Source organism: Hyperoodon ampullatus (genome assembly GCF_949752795.1).
Source record: "Hyperoodon ampullatus genome assembly, chromosome: 7".
NCBI lineage: Eukaryota > Metazoa > Chordata > Mammalia > Artiodactyla > Ziphiidae > Hyperoodon > Hyperoodon ampullatus.
The window spans coordinates 33,000,718-33,026,315 of record NC_136920.1 but is presented as its reverse complement, the minus strand read 5'-3'; the positions used below and the strand labels follow the sequence as shown (position 1 = coordinate 33,026,315).

At 35.3% G+C, this 25,598-nt stretch overlaps 1 protein-coding gene across 2 annotated transcripts in view; it reads left to right on the top strand.

The window, feature by feature from the left end:
* The window catches only part of METTL15 (methyltransferase 15, mitochondrial 12S rRNA N4-cytidine), a gene marked incomplete at both ends in the record, with an annotated part of 193,899 nt that overhangs the window by 134,776 nt on the left and 33,525 nt on the right, over positions 1-25,598 (top strand). Inside the window, 2 exons of one of the 2 annotated variants that reach the window (XM_079708765.1) lie at positions 8,661-8,852; positions 14,215-14,393. In XM_079708765.1, coding sequence (XP_079564891.1) covers positions 8,661-8,852; positions 14,215-14,393 — 371 coding nt within the window. The remainder of the gene's footprint in view (positions 1-8,660; positions 8,853-14,214; positions 14,394-25,598) is intronic. The other variant, XM_079708764.1, reaches the window with a different exon arrangement.

The following is a 25,598-nucleotide window of genomic DNA, read 5'->3' as shown; positions in this document are numbered from 1 at the left end:
CTATTTTTTACAAATTCAGTGTGTCTTTAAAAATATATACATTCATGTAATTTTGGAGTATGGAGTTTTTTGTGTCAGTTAAATCAAACTTGATAATTGTGTGTTTCAAATTTCCTATATGTTGTTCTGCTTAGTCAATATTTACTAAGAGTGATATTTTAAAATCTACCATTATGGTTATATATTTATCCATCTGCTTTTAGTTCTGTCAATTTTTGCTTCATATTTTGAAGCTTTATTATTATGGATATAAAGATTTGTAATTTGTATGCCATTTGGTAGATTTGACCCTTTTATCATGATAAAATACCTCTTTTTATTTCTAGTACTGTTTCAATCTGCTGTATCTGATACCACCTTTCTTTTGTGTAGTGTTTGCATTAACATTTTTTCCATCTTCTTATTTTTGAGTTCTCTGTGTCCTAATAGTTAATTTGTCTTTTATAAGCAGCATATCATTGGATTTTGAAAATATTTTTTTTAATTAGAGTATTCAGTCAGAATATTTAATATAATTACTGGTGTATAATTACTGGTGTATTTGGGTTTGGATCTATCTACTATCTTCCTGTTAGTTTTTTATGTATCCAACCTGTTCTTTGTTCCTTTTTTCTTCTTTATTGCCACCTTTTTTGTTATTATCATTCTGTCTTCTCTCTCTGTTTGCTCATATGTTATACTTTATTTTACTATACTTTTTAAGATTACCCTGGAGAACACAACATGCGTAATTGTCTTATGAAAGTCTAATATAAATTAGTACTTTAACCTCTTCCTGGACGATGGAATTTCAAAGACTTTATAACATAGCCTCCGAAACTGTTATTCCAGAACAGAGGAATATTACTCCATTGAATACAATTTGAAAGGGTAACTGAAAAATAGAAATATAATTACATTTCATCATTTCTAAAATGTGCTTTATTCAAGTCAATATATGAGTTGTGAATAAACAATGAAATCAATTTTTACAAAGTATTTCCTGAAGGGAAAGACAATGGTCAATAAAGATAATGCTATCAAAGATTTTGAGCAGATTATGCAGAACAAAAACAACATCTTTTCGTTCCATCTCTACAGTGTATGAAAATATTCTTTGAGCAAGTGTATCTTTTAATAGTGTTTAAAAAGTGATCACAATTAATATGAAAATCAACATATCTTGGACCTTTATGTAGTATGGTAAACATTAACATATCAAAAAGCGAACAGTTCTCAAACTATAACAAGAACATTGTGAAATTGAAGGAGAAATACAGCTCAGTAGCAGCACGTAAAAGAGACTGGAGAAGAATTCTTTATAGTCAGTATGGCCCTGCATTTGATGTGCCTGGAGCAAATCCTTGCTACTACTCCCAACTTTCAGTTGGCAACACAGTGACCGAATCGTAAGAAGAATCTCTAAGGGAAGAAAAGCAGGTTGGAACAGAGGGAGAGATAACATTTATTGAGGGCCTTCCTTTGCCTAGGCATCTTAGTATCTGTCCTCATGTACATTGATTAACATACTCTTCACCAAAGCTTTGTGAGTTTGGAATTGCTCTGTTGCCCACATGGTACAAATAAAGAATCTGGGTCGTAAAGGGATAAATAATTAAAAAGTTAATAATCTGATTCACTCTGACTCCAGAACTTACTGAGATACTTCTACCATACCAGGCTGCCTCAAAGGGGGAAAACTTAAATACCATGAGACACAGGGAACTGAAACTGAGGGATATTAAATAACTTGTCCAATACCATAGGGTTAATAAGTATCAGAACCAATTTTTAAACATAAGCCTTATGATGCAGTTTCCCCTTTCTGCTCTACCACTGTTGTTTAAAGAAGAAATAAACCATCTCCTCAGTGATTTATATATGTTTGTGTATATACCTTTCTATATTGTGTGATTTTGTTCATTTTTATATTCCTGTATTCCAGTACCTGGTAGATAATCCTTATTCAGCAAATATTTGTTGAGTGCTGAATCTGCAGACCTATAGCTATGAAGAGATGGCAAACATTGAAAACAATTAAAGCATTTTAATAAAAAATCAGAAAAACTAGGCAGATTTGTGGACCATGACAAGGTTATAATGATGAAGAGTTAGAGGTCTGAAATGGCACTAAATAAATAGAAACCTAGGTATTACAGTGTAGTTGTTAAGAACATGACTCTGGAGCCAGACAGGACTGAGTTTACATTCTAATTCCAGCACTTACTAGCTATATGGCTTGAGTAAGTGACTTCATTCTCTGTACTTGTTTCTTTATTTGCAAGATGTGGGTTATAATGTCATCTAGCTCATAGGGTTATCATAAGGATGAAATGATTTAATAAGTATAAAGCACTTAGCACAGGGTCTAGTACATAAGAAGCATTCTACAAATGTTTGCTCTTACCATTGCTCAAATATGAGCTATGCTTTCATCCACTGCTTTGGCTCCCTCTGAGTTCCTTGCTTGAGGGGTGCCTAATGAAGTGATAAAAACAGCCAAGGCCCCTGCTCTGTGCCTACAGACCAATAAAATTTAATGACTAGAAAACAGGTAGCACACTGGGATTTCATGGATTAATGCTGATACTAATGTGAGAAAGGCTTGAATCCACTGTAATCAGACCTTCACCCCCACAAAAACAATTTGGATTTTGCTCTTCATATCCTCTTAGGGAATGTTATCACCTAGGTATGCCCTCAAATGGACACACAAAATGAATGATTAAAGTAAATGACAACGTGAACCCTGAAACGAACTTTAAGTATCTGAATACATTCCTGGCATCTTCTTAAGAAATGTTAGTTTTCTTCTCTTCTTTACATTGTTCTGCTTGTCACTCTGGTCCATATGATCAGAGTTCTCTGCATATCCATCTGCTAGCTCAGTGTACCCTCAGATTTCACCACAGGGTTCCTGATAATGGGCTGAAGATGGCCTAGTCTGTAGCTTAGGTAACTTTACATGAGGTTGCCTTCGCTGCTGATACTGACTTGATGCCTCAGTTTTAGTGACTGAGCCAGTTCTAATAAATTATATCTCTAACTTATTCTTTCATGCCTGAATCTGTTTCCATATCCCCGTCTAAGACCTCAATTCCTTCACAGCTAAATGATTTGTTCTTTTTAGAAAGAATCTGGATCTACTTTTATAATTTGTTGAGTAATCTATCCTTAACTGCTATCATTAGACTGTATGCAGTTAGAGGAATGATGAAGTTCCATGTTTAATCCTAAATCACGTAGTAGCTACTCTTACATCACTAGCCTCAGTATATACTAGGATCCTTTATAATAAAACAAACCCAAAACTTGTACTCCAAGTGCAGATGACTTGCCAGAGTCAAGATTAACAATACTTATCATGGTCAAAGCCTCAAAAAATGGCTTCCAGGAACTAGGGTATTACTGGCACTCTATTGCTAAGTGCCTTATTTTTCTTGACGTTGGGTTGTAGAATCTTCTCATGTAACATGTGCTTTGAGTCAAAAGCAACATTTTACTTACATCCTGGGGATCCTAGGCTAATGACAAATGATGATGACAATGATAAACAAATTCTGTATTTGTAGTTATGGCTAAAAGTCCTGGTTTGGCTCTTTTTTTGTGACCATCATGATCCTCTCTGGCGAATTCACACTTTTCTTTTACTTGCTTTATAACACTTGTAAAATACATATGCAAAAATACTAAGAACTTAAAATTTGAATAAAAGAGGAAGAAAGGAAGGAGGTAGGGAGAGAGCGAAGGAAGAGAGAGGACCTGAGGAAGGAAGGGAGGGAAGAAGGAAAGAAAAAAGAGAAGAAGGAAAGAAAAAAGAGAAGAAGAAAGAAAAACGTGGGCGTGGAATCTTCCTACCCAGGAAAATTAGCCTCAATATAATTGCATATGTGAAATAATGCCCCAGGGTCTGAAGTTAAGGCTAAATTTTCAACAGTTTGTTGGTATACTTTTAGATTTTTTTTTTTACTATGAGAATAATCTAATTCTAGAAACATAACTGATATAGCATCAGAAGGCTCTGCCTTAAACACATGATTCACTTTGTGGTGTTGTCTCATGGTTACTTTTTTTCCCCCATATGATATTCTCATACTTGTATATGATTATGGTGAGGATTATATTTTTGTTACTTACTCTTTGTCATGCCTAAAACTATCTGAATGTTAGTGTTAATCAGATATGTTTGAGGGTGTCCAAGAATGCAAACATCTCCTATAAGATATTATTTTTATTTTACAATTATATTATTAGCTTTAAGCAGGATATAGCTCTAATGCTAAGGAATTAAGACTGGGCAATAGTGATTTGTTTGAGGCTTTTGCTGCAGTGTAAAGAAGATTTCTATGGTTCAAGATAATATCTGGATCCTAATGGTTGTAGAAAATATGTAGGTTAGAGATTGTACTAGATCTACAATAATTAACAAAATAAAATTGCACAAGTACAGTGTGGAGGAAACAGGCTTAGCAGTGGTGTACAATGGTATTAGATAGTATAAGTCAACAGTGTGAAACAAATTCTAAAACTATTTTGATCTTGAGCTGTATTAATATAATAACTAGAACAAAAGAGGAAATAATTTACTTTATTCTGTGCTGATCATTATGGAGTTCAGATCTAGGGACATAGGCAAACTGGGACACATTCAGAAAAGAGCATCTTGCATGGTGAAAGACTTTTTGCATAGAGAATAGCAGAAGAAACAAGAGTTGTATGATTTAGAGAAATGAACACCTGAGAAGCATGATAGCTATAATAGTTATGTTTTCCATTGCAAGTAAAAAAAAAAAACAAAAAAAAACAACTCAAACTGGTTTTAAATAACAAAAGTAATTTATGGGCTCATATACCTCAAAAGTTCAGAGACAAGTTGGATTTTAGGTGAGGTTCAATCTAATGACATGGTTAATCTTTCTCTCTGCTTTGTAGAGTTTTGGCCAAATTGGCTGCTACCCTCTCCCTTCTTTGGGCCAAGATATCTGCTGGCAATGCTCAGAGCTTGTGTGCTTTTTCATATCAAGTGAGAGTCTGAAAAACATTTTTCTTCTCATAGCTCAATGGAAGAAAAGAATTTTCTTTCCCCAAGTCCCTAGGAAATATCTCTTGTATCTTATTGGCCAGAGATGTGACCCATGACAATCTTAGAACAAATTATAGGGTCCGTGGTGGTCATGTGTGCGAATTATCTTAGCTAATCAGAAATCTACCTCTTGAGCAGAGATATTATATCCATTAGGATAGAATTCTCAGGAGAAACAGAACCAGTAGGAGATATAAATACATATACACACATACACATCATATATATATAGAGAGAGAGAGACAGAGAGAGAGACAGAGAGAGAGACAGAGAGAGAGAGAGAGATTTATCTCAAGGAATTGGCTCGCATTGTGGGGACTGGCAAGTCTGAAATGGTAGGGCAGACCAGCAGACTGGAAACTATGATAGGAGATGATATTATAGTCTTGAGATTGAATTTCTTTTCCTCTGGGGAACCTCATTTTTTGCTCTTAAGGCCTTTCATCTGATCAGATGACACACACCCACATTATGGAAGGTAATATCCTTTACTTACAGGGAACTGACTGTAATGGTAACCACATCTAAAAAAACCTTCACAGCAATACCTAGATCATTGTTTGATTAAATAACTGGGTACTTTTGCCAAGCCAAGTTGACATAAACAATCATGGATATGATCATTCTCTCCCAAGATACAAGGCTGAAATTTTGACCTCCTGTTGGAAAAAAGAGACTGGCAACTAAGAGGTAGCAACTATCTCTTACCATAACTAACAATAGATATGTAACAGGCTGCCATGGGTTTTTAATTGTTTTCCATGGACTGGTACCTGGGACAAAAGTTATAGAAATAGTGAGGTAACAGCCAACAACTTCACTAAAAACCAACTGATTAAAAAAAAATTAAAAAAAACAAAAACCAATAGGGAGTTTTTATTTACTGGGAATGTTCAAACACGGGCTAAATGACTGTGAGGTTAGGTCTAAAATTTAAGCCCAGTATTATGTGTTCTTGACATTTAGGGAAAGCTGTAAGAATCTTAAATGGCCTAACCACAACTTTTCTTCCCCACTGTGCTTCCACAGAGAAAGTTCCTAGCCAAACAACACTCCTTATCAAAGGGATCAGGCATAATACCTGCTCATCCCTGAGTAGCAGGTTTCAGTTCCCTGCCAGCCCGTGGAATTATTCAAACAAGCCAACACATCCTTTCTTGGGCATGCGGCACCCTACCCTATTGATACCATAAAATCTGCTTCTCACAGCCTGTCCGTCCACTCTGTTCCTGAGTGCAGCACCCATGTAGCCATGCGTGGCATTTGGTGTCCTCCTCCCCTGGGCTGTGAGTGGATGTGATTAATAAACTCCTGTCAGTCTCATCTGTCCAGTGTCAGGTGCTGTGTGTTCACTTGACCATTTCCATAATTTTAGAATCGGAATCCCTCACCAACGGGGTGAATGAGATATGATTAAAACAATGAGTCTTCTCCCCACCCTGCCCTCTGGCAGTGATGGTGGAAAGGGAAAAGATTCAAACATCAATTAAATAATTGGAACAAATGATTTGTGAGTTGCCTTCCAATCCCAAGATTCTACTATTTCTGTTTTCAATGCTAGTATTAGCATTCATTTTATATTTTCCAAATACAGCCATAGCAATTTGTCTGTCTCTCTACTATTAGCACCCATGAGATTGTTTTGCAAACTGTTTATTTATATACCTTTCTCTCAGCTCAAAGCTCAGAAAGCCATGATTTATTAATCTGTTTATACCTCAGAATAGCATAATGCCTGACATATAGCAGATATTTAGTGACTATTTGGTGAGTAAATCTGAAAATCACTTTCACCATTGGAATTTGAGAAAAAATTACCAATGAGCTGTGAAATTCTCCTTAAACAACATAACATATAAGTAAATATCATAGATATGAATTCCCCAACACTGTTGAAATCCACCCTCACTCCATACACCTGTAGATGGAGGGAATGAGGTCTTGGAATGTTGCCCAATTTTTCTCTTCTCATTCCCCTTCCAAAATGCATGCCAGTTGCCCTAGGGCTTCTGAAGAACCCTGAAGGCAGCATCTCACTTTGTGTAGGAAGGAGAATTAATATAGCTGTAAGGTGATCCCAACTCCTTGCCTGTCTGTTAATTCTGAATGCTCCATTCACTTCAGAATCCCTGCTGAGAGCTAAAACATTGCTTCTGTAAGAAGGCGTTTATTTTAGGCATAGTTTCATTCTTCAAGTATGCAGCTGCACAGCACCCCTATCCTGAATTATGTGAAGAATATGGAGAAAGCTAAAATGGTTGGCTTGAAGATGTTTGACGTATAATAAGTAATAAAACATAAAGAAAAATGATATTTAAATTGGTTTACTAGTTAAAAGTTTATTTTTTTCCAGTTTTATTGAGATAATATTTGACATATAACACTGTACAAGTTTAAGGTGTCCAGCATAATGATTTGACTTACATATATTATGAAATGATTACAACAACGTTTAGTTAACAGACATCATCTCATATAAATACAAAAGAGAAAGGGATTTTTTTTCCTTGTGATGAGGGCTCTTAGGATTTATCCTCTTAACAACTTTCATAAATACCACACAGTAGTGTTAACTATAGTCATCGTGTTGTACATTACACCCCTAGTACTTATTTGTCTTATTTATCTGGAAGTTTGTACCTTTTGGCCACCTTCATTCAATTCAGTACTTATTTGTCTTATTTATTTGGAAGTTTGTACCTTTTGACCACCTTCATTCAATTCCCCTTACCTCATCCCCCACCTCTGGTAACCACAAATCTCATCTCTTTTTTTACAAGCATGGTTCTCTCTCTCTCTCTCTTTCAATCTCAAGATTTCACATATAAATGAGATCATACAGTATTTGTCTTTCTCTGTCTGACTTAGCATAATGCTCTCAAGGTCCATCCATGTTGTCACAAATCACAAGATTTTCTTCTTTTTTATGGCTGAATAATATATATATATACACATCTCAAGTTCTTTATCCATTCATCCATTGACAGACACTTAGGTTGTTTTCATGTCTTGACTATTGTAAATAATGCTGTTATGAACATGAGTGTGCTGATATCGCTTCAACATAGTGTTTTTATTTCTTTTGGATATATTCCCAGAATTGGAATTGCTAGATGATATGGTAGTTCTATTTTTAATTTTTTGAGGAACCTCTATACTGTTTTCCATAGTGGCTATACCAGTTTACACTCCCACCAACAGTGTACAGGTGTTTATTCTTTTGATAGAATGGCATATGTTTCTTTTCCCAGCCCAGAGATATAAGAATTTTTTTTTAGAAAAAAAAAATAAAAGGACTGGTCTGACCAGCACATTTTTCTAATTCATAAACTTATATACCTTCACAAGGTATAAAATAAATTGTGTTTATTAGCAAGAATAAAATTATGTTAAACCACCTCTGGTGTTGAAACCAAAGATATAGAGTTTCCATATCTGTATGTCCTTATATAGTACAAAGCATGTGGTTGGCACTTAGTAAACGTATATTGGTTAAATAAGCTAATAATAGAATGTGCTCCCTTTCATTGATCCTAGACCTTAAGAAAGACTTTAATATGACATAAGTGTTTTTTCCATCTCCTGGGTTTATCCCCAGTAAACAGATCCGAGCCATCCTGGGCCAGTTCAGCCAGGCAGAAGCCTTACTAATGAAAGCTGGAGTGCAACCAGGGACTTTGGATGGAGTTCTTTTGGATCTTGGGTGTTCCTCCATGCAACTTGATACCCCTGAAAGAGGTTTTTCCCTTCGGAAGGATGGCCCCTTGGACATGAGAATGGATGGTTACAGGTGAGTATTGATAAAGCATTTCTCCTCATAACAAGAAATCAATTTCTCAAAAACACTCTGAATTTAATTTCCTTTTAAGACTGTAGAATTCCCATCACACGCCCACACCTAACACTATCCATACATAATAAATCAGTTTTGTTTGCTACTCATTATAGACTTTAGTCTTTCTCTAGATTTGGGATTCTAAAAGAAAAATCATTGCAGTCTTTACACAGAGTAGTGAAGAGGATAACTTTAATACTGATTTTCTTTTTTACAGATACAATGTGATCTTTTAAACTACTAACAATATTAATATGATACTGAAGCAATGGTTTCATTTTGGTGCAGGCCCAACTATGCCTTTTGTGAAAAGTAAAAGGAACTATATTTAATGCATATTCTTTTGAATACTGCATAAAAGGCAAGATCCTAGAGGTCAGCAATTGTGTGTTTTGTCCTGTTTCTTGTACAGTCACTTGGATTCAACCTTCTCCAGGGAAACTAAAACTTATGGTACTAAATCAGACACAGTACTATGTGTAAGACAGCTTTACACCTCCTCTTCATTCCTCACCACCTTGGAAATACATTTGTTCTCCATCATTTAAATAGGTAATATATATTAAATAACACAAAGAGGGTCACATTCTAGGAAAGTATAGGATAATTTCTTTTAAATCTAGACTAATTTTAAAAGCTTAGATTAGCACTTGTCTCTATGCCCAACACTGGCCCAGGAACTGAATAGCCTGTACCTATGAAACAAAGCTTAAGCATGTTTTTCTCATTTTATGCACCCCCTCCACCAAATTATTTATCATGGCCCCTACATTTGGGAAGCTTACTTTCTAAAAGAACATTAGTCTTTCTTCTATCTAAATTTGTAAGCTATTCTGTTACTAATCTGCAATTCTAGACCTGCACAAACATTTCTACTGAAACAAATGTATTTTCCAACATTTCTTCCAATCTGTCAGAAGGACCTTTATATGAGAAATTTAATGTCCAATTTAAGTCAACAATTTAATATTGAGTTGACCTTGACTTTTTTTCCCACAGACTTCTTTGTCTCATGGTAATTGTTCACATATAGCCTTTTCCCCATGTTTTGATATGACCTGTTAACTTAGAGTGTGATTCATCTTGTTGGAACCTTTTTGTTTTGAGTCTTATACCTTCATTTGCACAAATTGGCATTCATGGAGTGAAGAATGTCATAAAAGAAAACAATAAAAATCTTTTAAAGACCAATGACTAATAGTAAAGGTCAAATATCTTCTCATGTTTGGAGACTGAGGTTGTGCGGAGGTAATAAAATGTCAACCAAATTTCTGCTGTTCCTATGTCTTACTAAGGATGCCTTCTGAAATACAGTGAACAAAGCTTCTAGTTAATAGTAATAAATCCCCATATTGTTAATGTAGAGACATCATCAGACTGTAGTCTATGAATGAGGAGGGTTCCTGAGGTTCTCCCCTAAGAACATGAAAATAAGCCCTCGAGAATTAAACCCTAAGTCAGTATGTAATGGATAATAATAGTATTGAGCAAATGTATCTTGAAAAGCTGGGTGGCTTCCAGGTAGATAGCATAGGCTGTAAACTAATCAGAGATGTTAACATATCTGAAGAAAGTTCATGGCATTCAGAAAGGAGTTGGTTCACATGAATTCATAGACAAGGGAAAGTTGGAGATGCAAATATATTTAATGCTAATCTAAGTGGTATTATGGGAAGAGGGAGTCCAAGCCAATAAATTTGGCCAGTCAGATCCTGGAAGCTGATATTTCCCTGTGATGAAGATGGGTGCAAGAGGCTTTCTTAACCTGTTGCCATTTAACACTGGAATCTTACAGCATAGTTAATTCTGTACTACCCCAAGTTCAACAGTAGCTTTCGGATTATAAATTCTCATATAGCAGAAAGAAGTTCCCAGCTTCAAGGACTTGCAGGTCTAGCTCTGTTGTCAGTTGTATTCTTCACTAGAAGGTAATAATGAATTGCCATAAATTATGGCAATATTTATGCAATAAATTATGTTAATATTTTCTCTCCCTCCTGAGTGTAGTCATTTGTAAGTTGGTGATCTCTGGAGGACTGACAAGATCTCTTAACTTTTAATTTGGAAGGGCAGATTTTGTATGTTGGCTTCTTCACTATTTGAATGCCTATTCTGAAGCCTCTTAACAGCCTATCAGTTTTCCAGAGCATTGCCCCTTTTGCCTTGTAGCCCTATGGAAACAAGTTGGCCAAAAAAGTTTCTTCGTTTTTTTCCGTAAGATGGCTCTAGTAGCCCTTAGTTGTCTTTCACTTCATTCAAAACAATTTTGTTAGATTGTATTGTGACAGCTGTCAAATCACCATGCATTAAAAAAAAACATCAAAATTGGTGAATTTTTGTGTAGCCATTTAATATTGAAGATGGAAGGAAAAAAACAACATTTTCAGCATATTATGCTTTATTATTTCAAGAAAGGTAAAAACACAACTGAAATGCAAAAAAAAATATTAGTGTAGTATATGGAGAAGGTGCTGTGACTGATCAAATGTGTCAAAAGTGGTTTGTGAAGTTTTGTGCTGGAGATTGCTCGCTGGACAATGCTCCGTGGTCAGGTAGATCAGTTGAAGATGATAGCAATCAAATTGACACATTAGTTGAGAACAGTCAATGTTATACCATGCAGGAGATAGCCGACATACTCAAAATATCCAAATCAAGCGTTGAAAATCATTTGCACCAGCTTGGTTATGTTAATCGCTTTGATGTTTGTGTTCCACATAAGTTAGCGAAAGAAAAACCTTCTTGACCATATTTCTGCATGCGATTCTCTACTGAAACTAACGAAAACTTCCATTCTTAAAACAAATTGTGACAGGTGATGAAAAGTGGATAGTGTACAATAATGTGGAATGGAAGAGATTGTGGGGCAAGTGAAATGAACCACCACCAACCACACCAAACACTGGTCTTCATCCAAAGAGGGTGATATATGGTGGGATTGGAAGGGAGCCCTTATTATGAGCCCCTTCCAGAAAACCAAACGATTAATTCCAACAAGTACTGTTCCCAATTAGACCAACTGAAAGCAGCACTTGACGAAAAGTGTCCGGAATTAGTCAACAGAAAATGCATAATCTTCCAACAGGATAACGCAAGACCACATGTTTCTTTGATGACCAGGCAAAAACTGTTACAGCTTGGCTGGGAAGTTCTGATTCATCTGCCGTATTCACCAGACATTGAACCTTTGGATTTCCATTTATTTCAGTCTTTACAAAATTCTCTTAAGGGAAAAAATTTCAATTCCCTGGAAGACTGTAAAAGGAACCTGGAACAGTTCTTTGCTCAAAAAGATAAAAAAGTTTTGGGAAGATGGAATTATGAAGAAAAATGGCAGAAGGTAGTGGAACAAAATGGTGAATATGTTCTTCAATAACATTCTTGGTGAAAATGAAAAATGTCTTTTATTTTTACTTAAAAACCAAAGGAACTTTTTGGCTAACCCAATACACTGCTATTCTATGTGAACATGAGAGTAAAATAAAATTATGCCTATTATCCACTGAACTGTATTTGAGCAAAATGCTCTTTTAATTTTCTTACTTAAAAGTAGAAAGGTATTAAAAAAAATGCTGAGTACATCCATACTAATCTTAGAATTGTCCTGATAGACCTGTACATGTAGCCTATGAGTCTGAATTTACCATCACTAACAAGTTTCATTCTGATGCTTGGTGGTTTGGGCAGTTGAATTAACAGCTAGGTAAGATCTAACAGAGATTTTTCAGTTAGACCAAGAATGATGTTTGGCAAATTTAGGAATGGACAAGATCTAAGGGACAGTGACATTCATTGAGTTTCTCTGTCCCAGGTATTATACTATCTAGTTTATAATTGCGTGAACCCTTAATTCTGTCAACAATTCTGTGAGGTAAGCATTGTTACTTTCATTTTACAGGTTAGAAATTGAGGCTCCAATAGGTTCAAAAGTTTACACAATATGAGGAGCAAGGCTATGATTCTGATCGAGGTTGATCTGACTCTATAGACCAAATCTTTATCCTTAAAGCTGTTATTGAAGGAGCAAAGCCTGTTGAGATGGAAATAGGCTACCTTATAGGATGTTCATTGATCTGGGAGTACCATGGCAGCCAAAAAGAAAAAAAAGAAGAATCACAGGATCTGGAAAACAAGGTTACACACACACACACACACACACACACACACACACACACATACACACACACACACAGAGAGAGAGAGAGAGAGAGAGATGGAGGTCATGGCGAAATAGGGGACAAGCCAAGGACAATAACAAAATTATTTTCCTGGTGGTACTAGACATGTTAACAAGGTGCAATGTAGTATTTTTAAGGACGGATTCAGGTATTGCTTGGCATCCCCACTCTGATTGATGGTCAGGTCTTAAAGCTACTATATCCTTCTTACTTAAAGTCATTACAGTATGGTACCAACAATCAATCCAACATATTAACTACAGGAGAGAGAACTGTACTATTAGCAAGGCTATCTTTCTAATAATTAAGATCTCAGTTAGCTCATCACTTAAAATTCCTTGACACATTTCCCTAAATTAAGGTAAATTGGAATGGCCTGACAAAGTGAATGCTATTTCCTGTTACTATAATTTATTCTATTTGACCAGAGGTTGATATTGCTTTGTTTCCTCCACCTGAAATTACCATCTAGGCCTGTTTAATATTGTTTGTTAATTACCAGATTTTACCCCATGGTGACTTTTGTCATGGGTGTATAAGCCCATATTGTTAACAATTTGAAATAATATATGTTATTACTATTAAGGTTGTTCTAGTTTTTGTGAGGGAAACTGACCAGCAGTATCTTCTTTTTTAGACTTTCTAAATTCAATTTGTACCCTCATATAAATAGTTGGTTACTTTACAGTCTTAGCTTTAGTTAAGTTCCTGAGATCTAGGCTCATTTAAATATCAGTCAGTAAGCCTTGTATCTTCTATACTAAAAAAAAAAAAAAATCAAGCAGTAATTTAAATTTGAACAAACTAAATCCAAAACATTTTCCATTATTTTAGTTTAGGAGAAATCTTCATAAGGAATAATAACTTCTTTCTGAATTAAAGGCTAATAAAGCATTTTAACTTTCTGCTGCCCTTGACCTTAATGAATGTCACACACAGTCCCACTTGCCATAATCATGGGTATTTGAAATGGAAAATCTATTTCATTTGTGTAAGATTTCAGTCTGTGACTTTAAAAACCTCATAAGACCTCTTAGACTATGTGTGTATGCCTGACTTTATGTCTCAGTACTCTGAAGTTTCACCTCTTGTCAATGAAAACTGATGTCAGTGAACTAATTAGCTCTTCTTCTGCGTAGGTACCCTGACATGCCCACCGCAGCTGATGTTGTGAACGCTTTAGATCAACAGGCACTTGCATCCATCCTGAGAACATACGGGGAGGAGAAGCACGCCAAGAAAATCGCTTCAGCAATCGTTCAGGCACGCAGCATCTACCCCATCACCAGAACCCAGCAGCTTGCCAGCATCGTTGCAGGTACCCTCATTAATTCTGAACAGTGTCTGAGAGAAGAAAAAAAAAAAAAAAAAAAAAAAAAAATATATATATATATATATATATATATACACAAACACACACACATCTATGTGTGTATATATATATATGAATCCCCCCAAACTCCCAGAGGGATTCATTTGTACTTGAAATCATGCAGGATAGAATCTTGCCTATCCTTCTCTTATGCCACCTTTCTTTGGATTTGCAAGCTTCCCCCCTCCAACACCTCTCCCCCACACACAATTTTTAAAAATATACTGTAGTTTGCTGATTAGTTTAATAATAGAAATTTTCTGTGCATGAGGTGATTTATCATTTGTGCCTACCAAGGTGAAACGTGGAATGACAAGAGCAGAAGAATTTCTCTATCCATTACAGTGGTTGATAAGCATCCTGTATAAGATATGACATTACCTCTCTTAGTTTCACATTTCTGCATTTTAATATTTTGGGCAAAAGGAGAATTGCATTGCCCAACTGCTAAAATAAAATCCAGTGACTCATACATCTATTCTAAACAACCAGCTAACAAAGGGTATGTGATGTATAGGTTACTCCACTTTGTGAATGCTAACTAAATCAGCCTGAGGGGCTTATTGAAACATTTCATCTTTTCTGCTGTTCACCACCATAAACCTCTTGAACCTAAGTATAGCTAGGAGGTGCTTTATTATAGCCTTTCTGTCTGAAGCCAAAGTTGTTTCACAGCTGTGTTCCATGATGAAAGTTTTCCAAGGCAAAAATATAAATCCTGAAGTTATTTAACAGAATTCCAGTGGTAAATTCTTCATCTTGTTGGACCATTTGAAACTCTACATCATTTTTATTTACCAAATGTAATAAGATTTTTTTTAGTAGTTCCTATTAAGTTACTTTAAGTAGCTAAAGATGTAGAAAAAAGGAATATTTGTATAGCTTGTAAAAAGAACCTAATATTAGTTGCCTCTCTCTTAATATCATACATAGTTTAAGGAATAAAACTTAATTATAAATTCACTGAGATTGAGATTTAGACGTCATATAGCAACTATTTTATAACAATTTAATAAAACGATATTCTATTTAGTTATTAAGAGTTGACCAAGTCTTTAATTTTTTAAGCCGCATACCTCAAGGCCTCAAAGCCCTTCCAACTTACCACTGAGATTCCTGTAGGAAAGTACGAGTAAAATCTTGCAGGTTATGTGAGCATAAAATATTCCATGATTTTCTTCCCCCAAAACGTTTATCCTAGCAGGCTGACATCACATTCACCCTGTCTTCTGTCCCTTCCTTTCTTCCTACTCCATACTCACTAACACATCTCCACCTTATCCTTTCTGTCATTCTTTAACTAGCTATGTTCTCTGTCTCCCATTTTGGAAAGAAGAGCAGTGAGAAGTCACATTTTTTTTTTTTTATTGATAAGAAAATCCAGAATTTTCTGTGCTGAAAATGAGGACTCGGGGTAGAGGGCATCCTAGAGATCATCCAGTCAAAAAGCCTCATCTGATAACTGAAGAAACTAAGGCTCAGGGAGGGTGAGCAATTTCCTCAAGAGTACAGTGGCAATGTCAATGCTAACCTAGAATTTGAGGCATCATTAGGAATCTGCCTTTAAGAAATTAAGCTAACTTTTCTGTCTCAGAACCCTAATCAGTAAACTTGGGGAAATAACACTGTGGTATCAGATAGAAATTATTTGAAGATGTAGAATAGGTACATAAGTATTTTCAGAAAGATTATGATGTGAAAAGCATATTAAGGCTGTGAAAAATGATATACTAAAAATGAGAATTTTCATGTATGTGTAGATAAAACCCAATTTTTGTAAATTCCATTAAAAAATTGAGTTCTCCATAATGAATCCATTTTTAAGGCTCAAAGCAGCCCATTTTAATACAACTTTATTGATGATAATATAATTCTTTGGAGAAGGGAAAAACAGAAAAAAATGTTTTCCATTTTGTGCTTATTTATTCAAAAAATATCTTGGGAGATGCTGCTATATACCAGGCATTTTACGAAGTACTGAAGGTAGAATGGGGAGCAAATCAGATAGAGCCTTTGTGTTCATGAAACTTACAGGCTAATAAGTGATGGAATAAAAACATGGGGTAATAAACTTGTACTTATAGTAGAAACACTCTTATTTATTGTAGTCTGAAGTTATGATTGTGTGGCTAATAGAATAAGTTGCTTCAAGTGGAGAATTATAGAACCTGTACATATATGTATATATACACATATACATACATATATATAAATATATATATATGGACATGGTTGGGTCCTAACTGCAGTCCCACGAAATCCATTCTTACATAAACCACACCCATGGCATATATTCTTTTTTTTTTTAACATCTTTATTGGAGTATAATAGCTTTACAATGGTGTGTTAGTTTCTGCTTTATAACAAAGTGAATCAACTATACATATACATATATCCCTGTATCTCCTCCCTCTTTCATCTCCATCCCAACCTCCCTATTCCACCCCTCTAAGTGGTCACAAAGCACCGAGTTGATCTCCCTGTGCTATGTGGCTGCTTCCCAGTAGCTATCTATTTTACATTTGATAGTGTATATATGTCCATGCCACTCTTTCACTTTGTCCCAGTTTACCCTTCCCCCTCCCCGTATCCTCAAGTCCATTCTCTATGTCTGCGTCTTTATTCCCGTCCTGCGCCTAGGTTCTTCAGAACCATTATTATTATTTTTTTTAGATTCCATATATATGTGCTAGTATACGGTATTTGTTTTTCTCTTTCTGACTGACTTCACTCTGTATGACAGTCTCTAGGTCCATTCACCTCACTACAAATAACTCAATTTCATTTCTTTTTATGGCTGAGTAATATTCCATTGTATATATGTGCCACATTTTCTTTATCCATTTATCTATATATATTGATGGACACTTAGGTTGCTTCCATGTCCTGGCTATTGTAAATAGAGCTGCAATGAACATTGTGGTACATGACTCTTTTTGAATTATGGTTTTCTCAGGGTATATTCCCAGTAGTGGGATTGCTTGGTCATATGGTAGTTCTATATTTAGTTTTTTAAGGAACCTCCATACTGTTCTCCATAGTGGCTGTATCAATTTACATTCACACCAACAGTGCAAGAGGGTTCCCTTTTCTCCACACTCTCTCCAGCATTTATTGTTTGTAGATTTTTTGATGATGCCATGGCATATATTCTATAAGCTCTAATTTTATTTTTATTAAAATGAAGAATTTAAAGATACTTACAGGGTAATCTGAATGAGCATATTTTCTAGATTTTCATTATTTTTGTCTTAATGATTACCTCACCCACATCTAATTTGATTGCATTTTTATGTGACTCACCTTTATAAGAGAAAAGTTTCCAAAGTCTCCAACTTAGTATTCATGGAAACAGCAACTGTCTTTCCTTTTGCATTCATATTTCATCAGTTCATGTGATATTTCATTAAACTATGTATTGACAATATAAGTGCTCTGGGCTGTAAGCATACAGTTCTTTTGGTGGGAGCAGGACTATATGGAATTCTAGATAGTAGAATACAATTTGTTTAGTAGAGAAAGGGATTAATCTGTCAAGTACATTAAATAGAAGTCTCTTAAGAGAGCTGCTTCATAAGGAAATATGGGAAGCAATGGAGGGCCCAAGAAGGTTTCTATATTAGTTTCATAGTACTTCTGTAACAAAGTACCACGTACTAGGTGGCTTAAAACAACAGAAAGTTATTTTTCCACAGTTCTAGAGGCTAGAAGTCCCAAACCAAGGTATCAGCAGGGCTCTGGGTGAAGAGCTTCCTTGACTATTCCTAGTTTCTGGTGGTTTCCAGCAGTCCTTGGTATCCTTGGCTTGTAGATGCATCACTAAGTCTCTGCCTCCATCATCACATGGTGTTCTCCCTGTTCATCTGTCTTTGTGTACACATTTCCCTTATTATAAGGACACCAGTCATGTTTGATATAAGGCCCACCCTAATCCAGTATATACTCATCTTAATTTGATTATATCTGCAAAGTTCCTATTTCTAAATAAAGTCACACTCACTGGTTTCCAGTGGACATGAACTATGGGGGACACTGTTCAACCCCATACAGTTCCTAAGCAATATCTTTATTTAACAAACATGTATTTTAGCAGGCTATAATATGCAGTGATTATATTTGAATGTCTTTTCTGTTTCTTAATAAATTCATACTAAACATGTTCAATATTATCAAGCACTTTGGGAAATATGCCACTGTTCCTGACACATAGTAAAAGCCACGTAAGGACAAAAATATAAATCACTTCCTTTGCTTTCAAAAAGCTAATCATCTATCAGAACAAAAAAGACCACCACACTTGTAATCACAATATACTTAGTGGAATTATATAATAATTAAAGTGATTAAGCTGTATTTATAAAACCTAAAGCCTAGTGCCTTTTGCTAGTACAAATAACTACAGTTCTAGTATTCTTCCAGATCATGGGAGCTCCAGAAGACAGATTTGGGGCTCTAGGATGGAATAGAACACTTACAACTACCATGAATTCCTTTGTAAATTACCAGTCAGCAATTTGTAAGGTAATTCCAAAAACAACCTGAAGGACTTCACTGATTATATGCACTATTCAGAACTCCTAGCCAGGAATTTTCATATAAATAACACATATACAGTGTTGTATATAGTGTTCCCTTCACTAAAGTTCCCTACACCTACCCTTTCCTGTGGCTAATGTCAGCTCTTCCTTTTGAGCTTAGTTGAAATGTCACTTCCTTTAGAAGTTTTTTCCAGTCCTACACAAATTAGTTGAGATTCTCTTCTTTTTGCTCCCATAGCACTGTATTAGCCTGTCACAGCATTTATGCTGTTCTTGTTGCTTGTTTAGTATTTCTCTTTTCCTCTATACCTATACTGTCCAATACAGTTGCCACTAGCCACATGTGTCTGTGGAGCTCTTGAAATGTGGTTGCTGTAAATTGAGAGGTGCCATATATGCAAAATACACACCAGATTTTGAAGCTTAGTTAGAATAAAGAATTTAATATGTCTCAAAACTTTTTATGTGCATTATATGTTGAAATGGAAACTGAATCTCCCATACCAAAATGGTCTAACAACATTAACACTAAAGTACTCAGGTAAATTAGAAAACACACATTGCCCTCCCTTATAATTTTGGGATACTCTGAAGAAAAATAATTCTCTGATAAACTATTTTTACTAATAAGAATCTTTAAAGATGGGAAGTGGTACATATAAAAATACTCAAGCTCCTCAGGAAAGAAATTTATGCACTTAATTTTGACAAAATGGCTGTGGTTTTGGATTTTGCAGAATTAATGTATATCCGATTTATGTAGGCTTAAAAATGGTATTGGTGGGCTTCCGTGGTGGTGCAGTGGTTGAGAGTCCGCCTGCCAATGCAGGGGACACGGGTTCGTGCCCTGGTCCGGGAAGATCCCACATGCTGTGGAGCAGCTGGGCCCGTGAGCCATGGCCACTGAGCCTGCGCGTCCGGAGCCTGTGCTCCGCAACGGGAGAGGCCACAACAGTGAAAGGCCCGCGTACCGGAAAAAAAAAAAAAAAAAAAAAGGTATTGGTTCTGGATATCCCTTTGAATAACAAAGTCTGATTATTTTCCTTAATAAGCTGTTCATATTTCATTAGAGCTATCCTGTATTCCATTTCTCTTTCAATTCTCTGGATACATCAAGGAAAAAAAAAGTCATTTAATATTAAATTCAGTAGGTGAAATGAAAGACTTCATTTAATTGTTTATGATTTTCAAAATGATTTAGAATTCATCCTAGATCAAAATAAATGTATGTGATAAACTTGAAAAAAATAATAATCTTAATTATTAAGTTAAACCTAGTTTAATGTGAAGATCTTAATTCAACTCCTGGTTCTACAGCTTGCTTTCTGTGTAAACTTGAACAGCTCTAGACCTTATCTTTCTCATCTTGAAATGGAAGTGAATAATATTTATGATGATGATCATTGTTATTTAGCAAATATAACCCTACTAATTATATTTTACTTAAATGAATATTGAAATTCACTTGCAGTTTCCAAGCTTATGCAAAAATCAAAGAAGTATACTGATCACTTTTCAGGTCATTGGGATTTAGATTCAAATTCACAAAATAGATAATTAATCCATTGATTATCAGTGACAGAAGGCTTATACTATCAATTTTTCAATGGGAAAAAGGCAACGGGAGGAAGCTTCTTAGATATGTCTGATTCTTGTTGATTAAACGTATAGACATTATTCTCTGACTAAAATTTTTATGTAACCTTTATTCTGACTCATGTACTGGGTACATAGCCAGAGCTTAATGAATGCCTGTTAAACAAATAAATCAATAAAAAGATGTATACGTTCTCAGCCAAAGTAAAATAAACATTCAGGAAAAAAAATTGTACGTTGTTAGGTGTTACTGAGAATCAATTGTACTCTGCCCTTCACATTGAATAGTGAGAGACCTAAACATAAAAGTCCTCAGTATCAGTTAAAGCAGCGTGAGGAATAGGTGAGACTCCCCAAGACATGGAATCAAAAATCCTGAAGTTCTATTTCTGGTTCTGCGATTTATTTGCTTTGTGAACTTAAATAAGTCACTTATCTTCTCTGATCCTTATTTTTTCATCTGGAAAAAAGGGATAACTAGTAACTGCTATAAACAATAAATGAGATGATATTTGGAAAGTTCTCTGTGAATTTTAAAGTGTAAATACACTTGTAAGCATTTTATTCTCTCCTCTGTCCAGAACTAGGGTGATCCAGAGATCAAATAAGTGCACTAGTTAGAACCCTGAGTGTGGTCTTCTACCCTGGAATTCCTGTCCACAGCCAAGTAGTGTGATCTGTGATAGGCTGGTTGCTTCATTCCAAGCTGTTCTTCCCTTAGAGGTTATGTGAGTTTTAGAAAGAATAATCATCTTTTTCTGCATTGGTGAATATAAGGTGTATCTTTCCACAGTAGCATTGATGGCTCATGCCTCAACTTGTGTTTGAAATCACTATCTTTTCCCAGTAAAATTTTGTTAATTCAGAGAGAAACCTCTGAAATGAAAAATAAAGCATTCATTAAGAAATGGGCATTGCTGTCAAATTTTAGTGGAACATAAACTTTTTCCTGATGAAGCTAATCAGACTAGTTTGCCATCCTTTTTCTGTTTTAATAACCTACAAGTTGCTTCCTCCATCTTCCCCAAAAAGGACTCTTTGTATTAATGTCGCCATAATTAAGGAATAAATGAATATGTCAGAGTTCAGTTACCACTCTAGTGGAGAATGGTATGGTCAAGCCTACAGCTGAATTTGGATGGCTTGCCAGTGAGTCATAGTTGTCATTGCTACTGCCTATGATAGTACACTTATTCTTCTGGCATTTTAAATTTCTTCAATTCAATCTGTTATACACTGTGTGTATTGGTATGGTAACTTCATGCCAATTAGCAAATGACATTTCATAAGTAAACTTATTTCTTTTTTTTTAACTTAATTTATTTATTTTTTATACAGCAGGTCCTTATTATTTATCTATTTTATACATATTAGTGTATATATGTCAATCCAATCTCCCAATTCATCCCAACACCACCCCACCCCCTGCTTTCTCCCCTTGGTGTCCATACGTTTGTTCTCTACATGTATGTCTATATTTCTGCCTCGCAAACTGGTTCATCTGTACCACTTTTCTAGATTCCACATATATGTGTTAATATATGATATTTCTTTTTCTCTTCCTGACTTACTTCATTCTGTATGACAGTCTCTAGGTCCATCCACGTCTCTACAAATGACCCAATTTCGTTCCTTTTTATGGCTGAGTAATATTCCATTGTATATATGTACCACATCTTCTTTATCCATTTGACTGTCAGTGGGCATTTTGATTGCTTCCATGAGCTGGCACTATTGTAAATAGTGCTGCAGTGAACATAGGGGTGCATGTGTCTTTTTGAATTATGGTTTTCTCTGGGTATTTGCCCAGTAGTGCGATTGCTGGGTCATATGGTAGTTCTATTTTTAGTTTTTTAAGGAACCTCCATACTGTTCTCCATTGTGGCCATATCAATTTACATTCCCACCAACATGCAAGAAGGTCCCCTTTCCTCCACACCCTCTCCAGGATTTGTTGTTTGTAGATTTTCTGAGGACGCCCATTCTAACTGGTGTGAGGTGTTACCTCATTTTAGTTTTAATTTGCATTTCTCTAATAATTAGTGATGTTGAGTAGATTTTCATGTGACTCTTGGCCATCTGTATGTCTTTGGAGAAATGTCTATTTAGGTCTTTTGCCCATTTTTGGATTGGGTTGTTTGTTTTTTTAATATTGAGCTGCATGAGCTGTTTATATATTTTGGAGATTAATCCTTTGTCCATTGATTCATTAGTAAATATTTTCTCCCATTCTTAGGGTTGTCTTTTCATATTGTTTATAGTTTCCTTTGCTGTCCAAAAGCTTTGAAGTTTCATTAGGTCCCATTTGTTTATTTTTGTTTTTATTTCCATTACTCTTGGAGGTGGATCAAAAAAGATCTTGCTCTGATTTATGTCAAAGAGTGTTCTTCCTATGTTTTCCTCTAAGAGTTTTATAGTGTCTGCTCTTACATTTAGGTCTCTAATCCATTTTGAGTTTATTTTTGTGTATGGTGTTAGGGAGTACTCTAATTTCATTCTTTTACATGTAGCTGTCCAGTTTTCCTAGCACCACTTATTGAAGAGACTGTCTTTTCTCCATTGTATATCCTTGTGTCCTTTGTCATAGATTAGTTGACCATAGGTACGTGGGTTTACCTCTGGGCTTCCTATCCTGTTCCATTGATCTATGTTTCTGTTTTTGTGCCAGTACCATATTGTCTTGATTACTGTAGCTTTGTAGTATAGTCTGAAGTCAGGGAGTCTGATTTCTCCAACTCCTTTTTTTCCCCTCAAGACTGCTTTGGCTATTCAGGGTCTTTTATGTGTCCATACAAATTTTAAGATTTTTGTGTTCTAGTTCTGTAAAAAATGCCATTGGTAATTTGATACAAATTGCATTGAGTCTGTGGATTGCTTTGGATAGTAGAGTCATTTTCACAGTATTGATTCTTGCAAACCAAGAACATGGTATATCTCTCCATCGCTTTCTGTCATCTTTGATTTCTTTCATCAGTGTATTATAGTTTTCGAGTACAGGTCTTTTACCTCCTTAGGTAGGTTTATTCCTAGGTGTTTTATTCTTTTTGTTACGGTGGTGAATGGGATTGTTTCCTTAATTTCTCTTACAAATTTTTCATCACTAGTGTATAGGAATACAAGAGATTTCTGTGCATTAATTTTGCATCCTGCTACTTTACCAAATTCATTGATTAGCTCTAGTATTTTTTTCATGGCATCTTTAGGATTCTCTGTGTATACTATCATGTCATCTGCAAACAGTGACAGTTTTACTTCTTCTTTTCCAATTGTATTCCTTTAATTTATTTTTCTTCTCTGATTGCCATGGCTAGGACTTCAAAACTATGTTGAATAATAGTTGCGAGAGTGGACATCCTTGTCTTGCTCCTGACCTTAGAGGAAATGCTTTCAGTTTTTCACCATGCAGAATGATGTTTGCTGTGGGTCTGTCATATATGGCCTTTATTATGTTGAGGTAGGTTCTCTCTATGCCCACTTTCTGGAGAGTTTTTATCATAAATCCATGTTGAATTTTGTCAAAAGCTTTTTCTGCATCTATTGAGATGATCATGTAGTTTTTATCCTTAGATTTGTTAATATGGTGTATCACATTGATTGATTTGAATATATTGAAGAATCCTTGCATCCCTGGGATAAATCCCACCTGATCATGGTGTATGATCCTTTTAATGTTTCATTGGATTCTGTTTGCTACTGTTATGTTGAGGAATTTTGCATCTATATTCATCAATGATGTTGGTCTGTCATTTTCTTTTTTTGTAGTGTCTTTATCTGGTTTTGGTTCAGGGTGATTGTGGCTTCGTAGAATGAGTTTGGGAGTGTTACTTCCTTTGCAATTTTTTGGAAGAGTTTGAGAAGGATGGTTGTTAGCTCTTCTCTAAATGTTTGATAGAATTCACCTGTGAAGCCCATCTGGTCCTGTACTTTTGTTTGCTGGAAGATTTTTAATCACAGTTTCAATTTCATTGCTTGTTTTAGGTCTGTTCATATTTTCTGTTTCTTCCTGGTTCAGTCTTGGAAGGTTATACCTTTCTAAGGATTTGTCCATTTCTTCCAGGTTGTCCGTTTTATTGGCATAGAGTTGCTTGTAGTAGTCTGTTATGATGCTTTGTATTTCTGCAGTGTCCGTTGTAACTTCTTGTTTTTCATTTCTAATTCTTTTGATTTGAGTCTTCTCCCTCTTTTTCTTGATGATTGTGACTAAAGGTTTATCAATTTTGTTTATCTTCTCAAAGAACCAGCTTTTAGTTTTATTGATCTTTGCTATTGTTTTCTTTGTTTCTATTTCATTTATTTCTGCTCTGATCTTTATGATTTCTTTCCTTCTACTAACTGGGTTTTGTTTGTTCTTCTTTCTCTAGTTCCTTTAGGTGTAAGGTTAGATTATTTATTTCAGATTTTTCTTGTTTCTTGAAGTGAGCTTGAATTGCTATAAACTTCCCTCTTAGAACTGCTTTTGCTGCCTACCATAGGTTTTGGATTATTGTATTTTCATTTTAATTTGTCTCTAGGTATTTTTCGATTTCCTCTTTGATTTCTTCAATGATCTCTTATTTAGTTATTGGCTAGCCTCCATGTGTTTGTGTTTTTTGCATTTTTTCCCTGTAATTTATTTCTAATGTCGTAATGTTGTAGTCGCAAAGGATGCTTGATATGATTTCAATTTTCTTAAATTTACCAATGCTTGATTTGTGACCGAAGATGTGACCTATCCTGGAGAATGTTCCATGTGCACTTGAGAAGAAAGTGTATTGTGTTGTTTTCGGATGGAATGTCCTATAAATGTCTGTTAAATCTATCTGGTCTATTGTGTCATTTAAGTTTATGTTTCCTTATTAATTTTCTGTCTGTACCATCTGTCCATTGGTGTAAGTGAGGTGTTAAAGTCCCCCATTATTATTGTGTTACTGTCAATTTTCTCTTTTATAGCTGTTAGCAGTTGCCTTATATATTGAGGTGCTCCTATGTTGGGTGCATATATATTTATAATTGTTATATCTTCTTCTTGGATTGATCC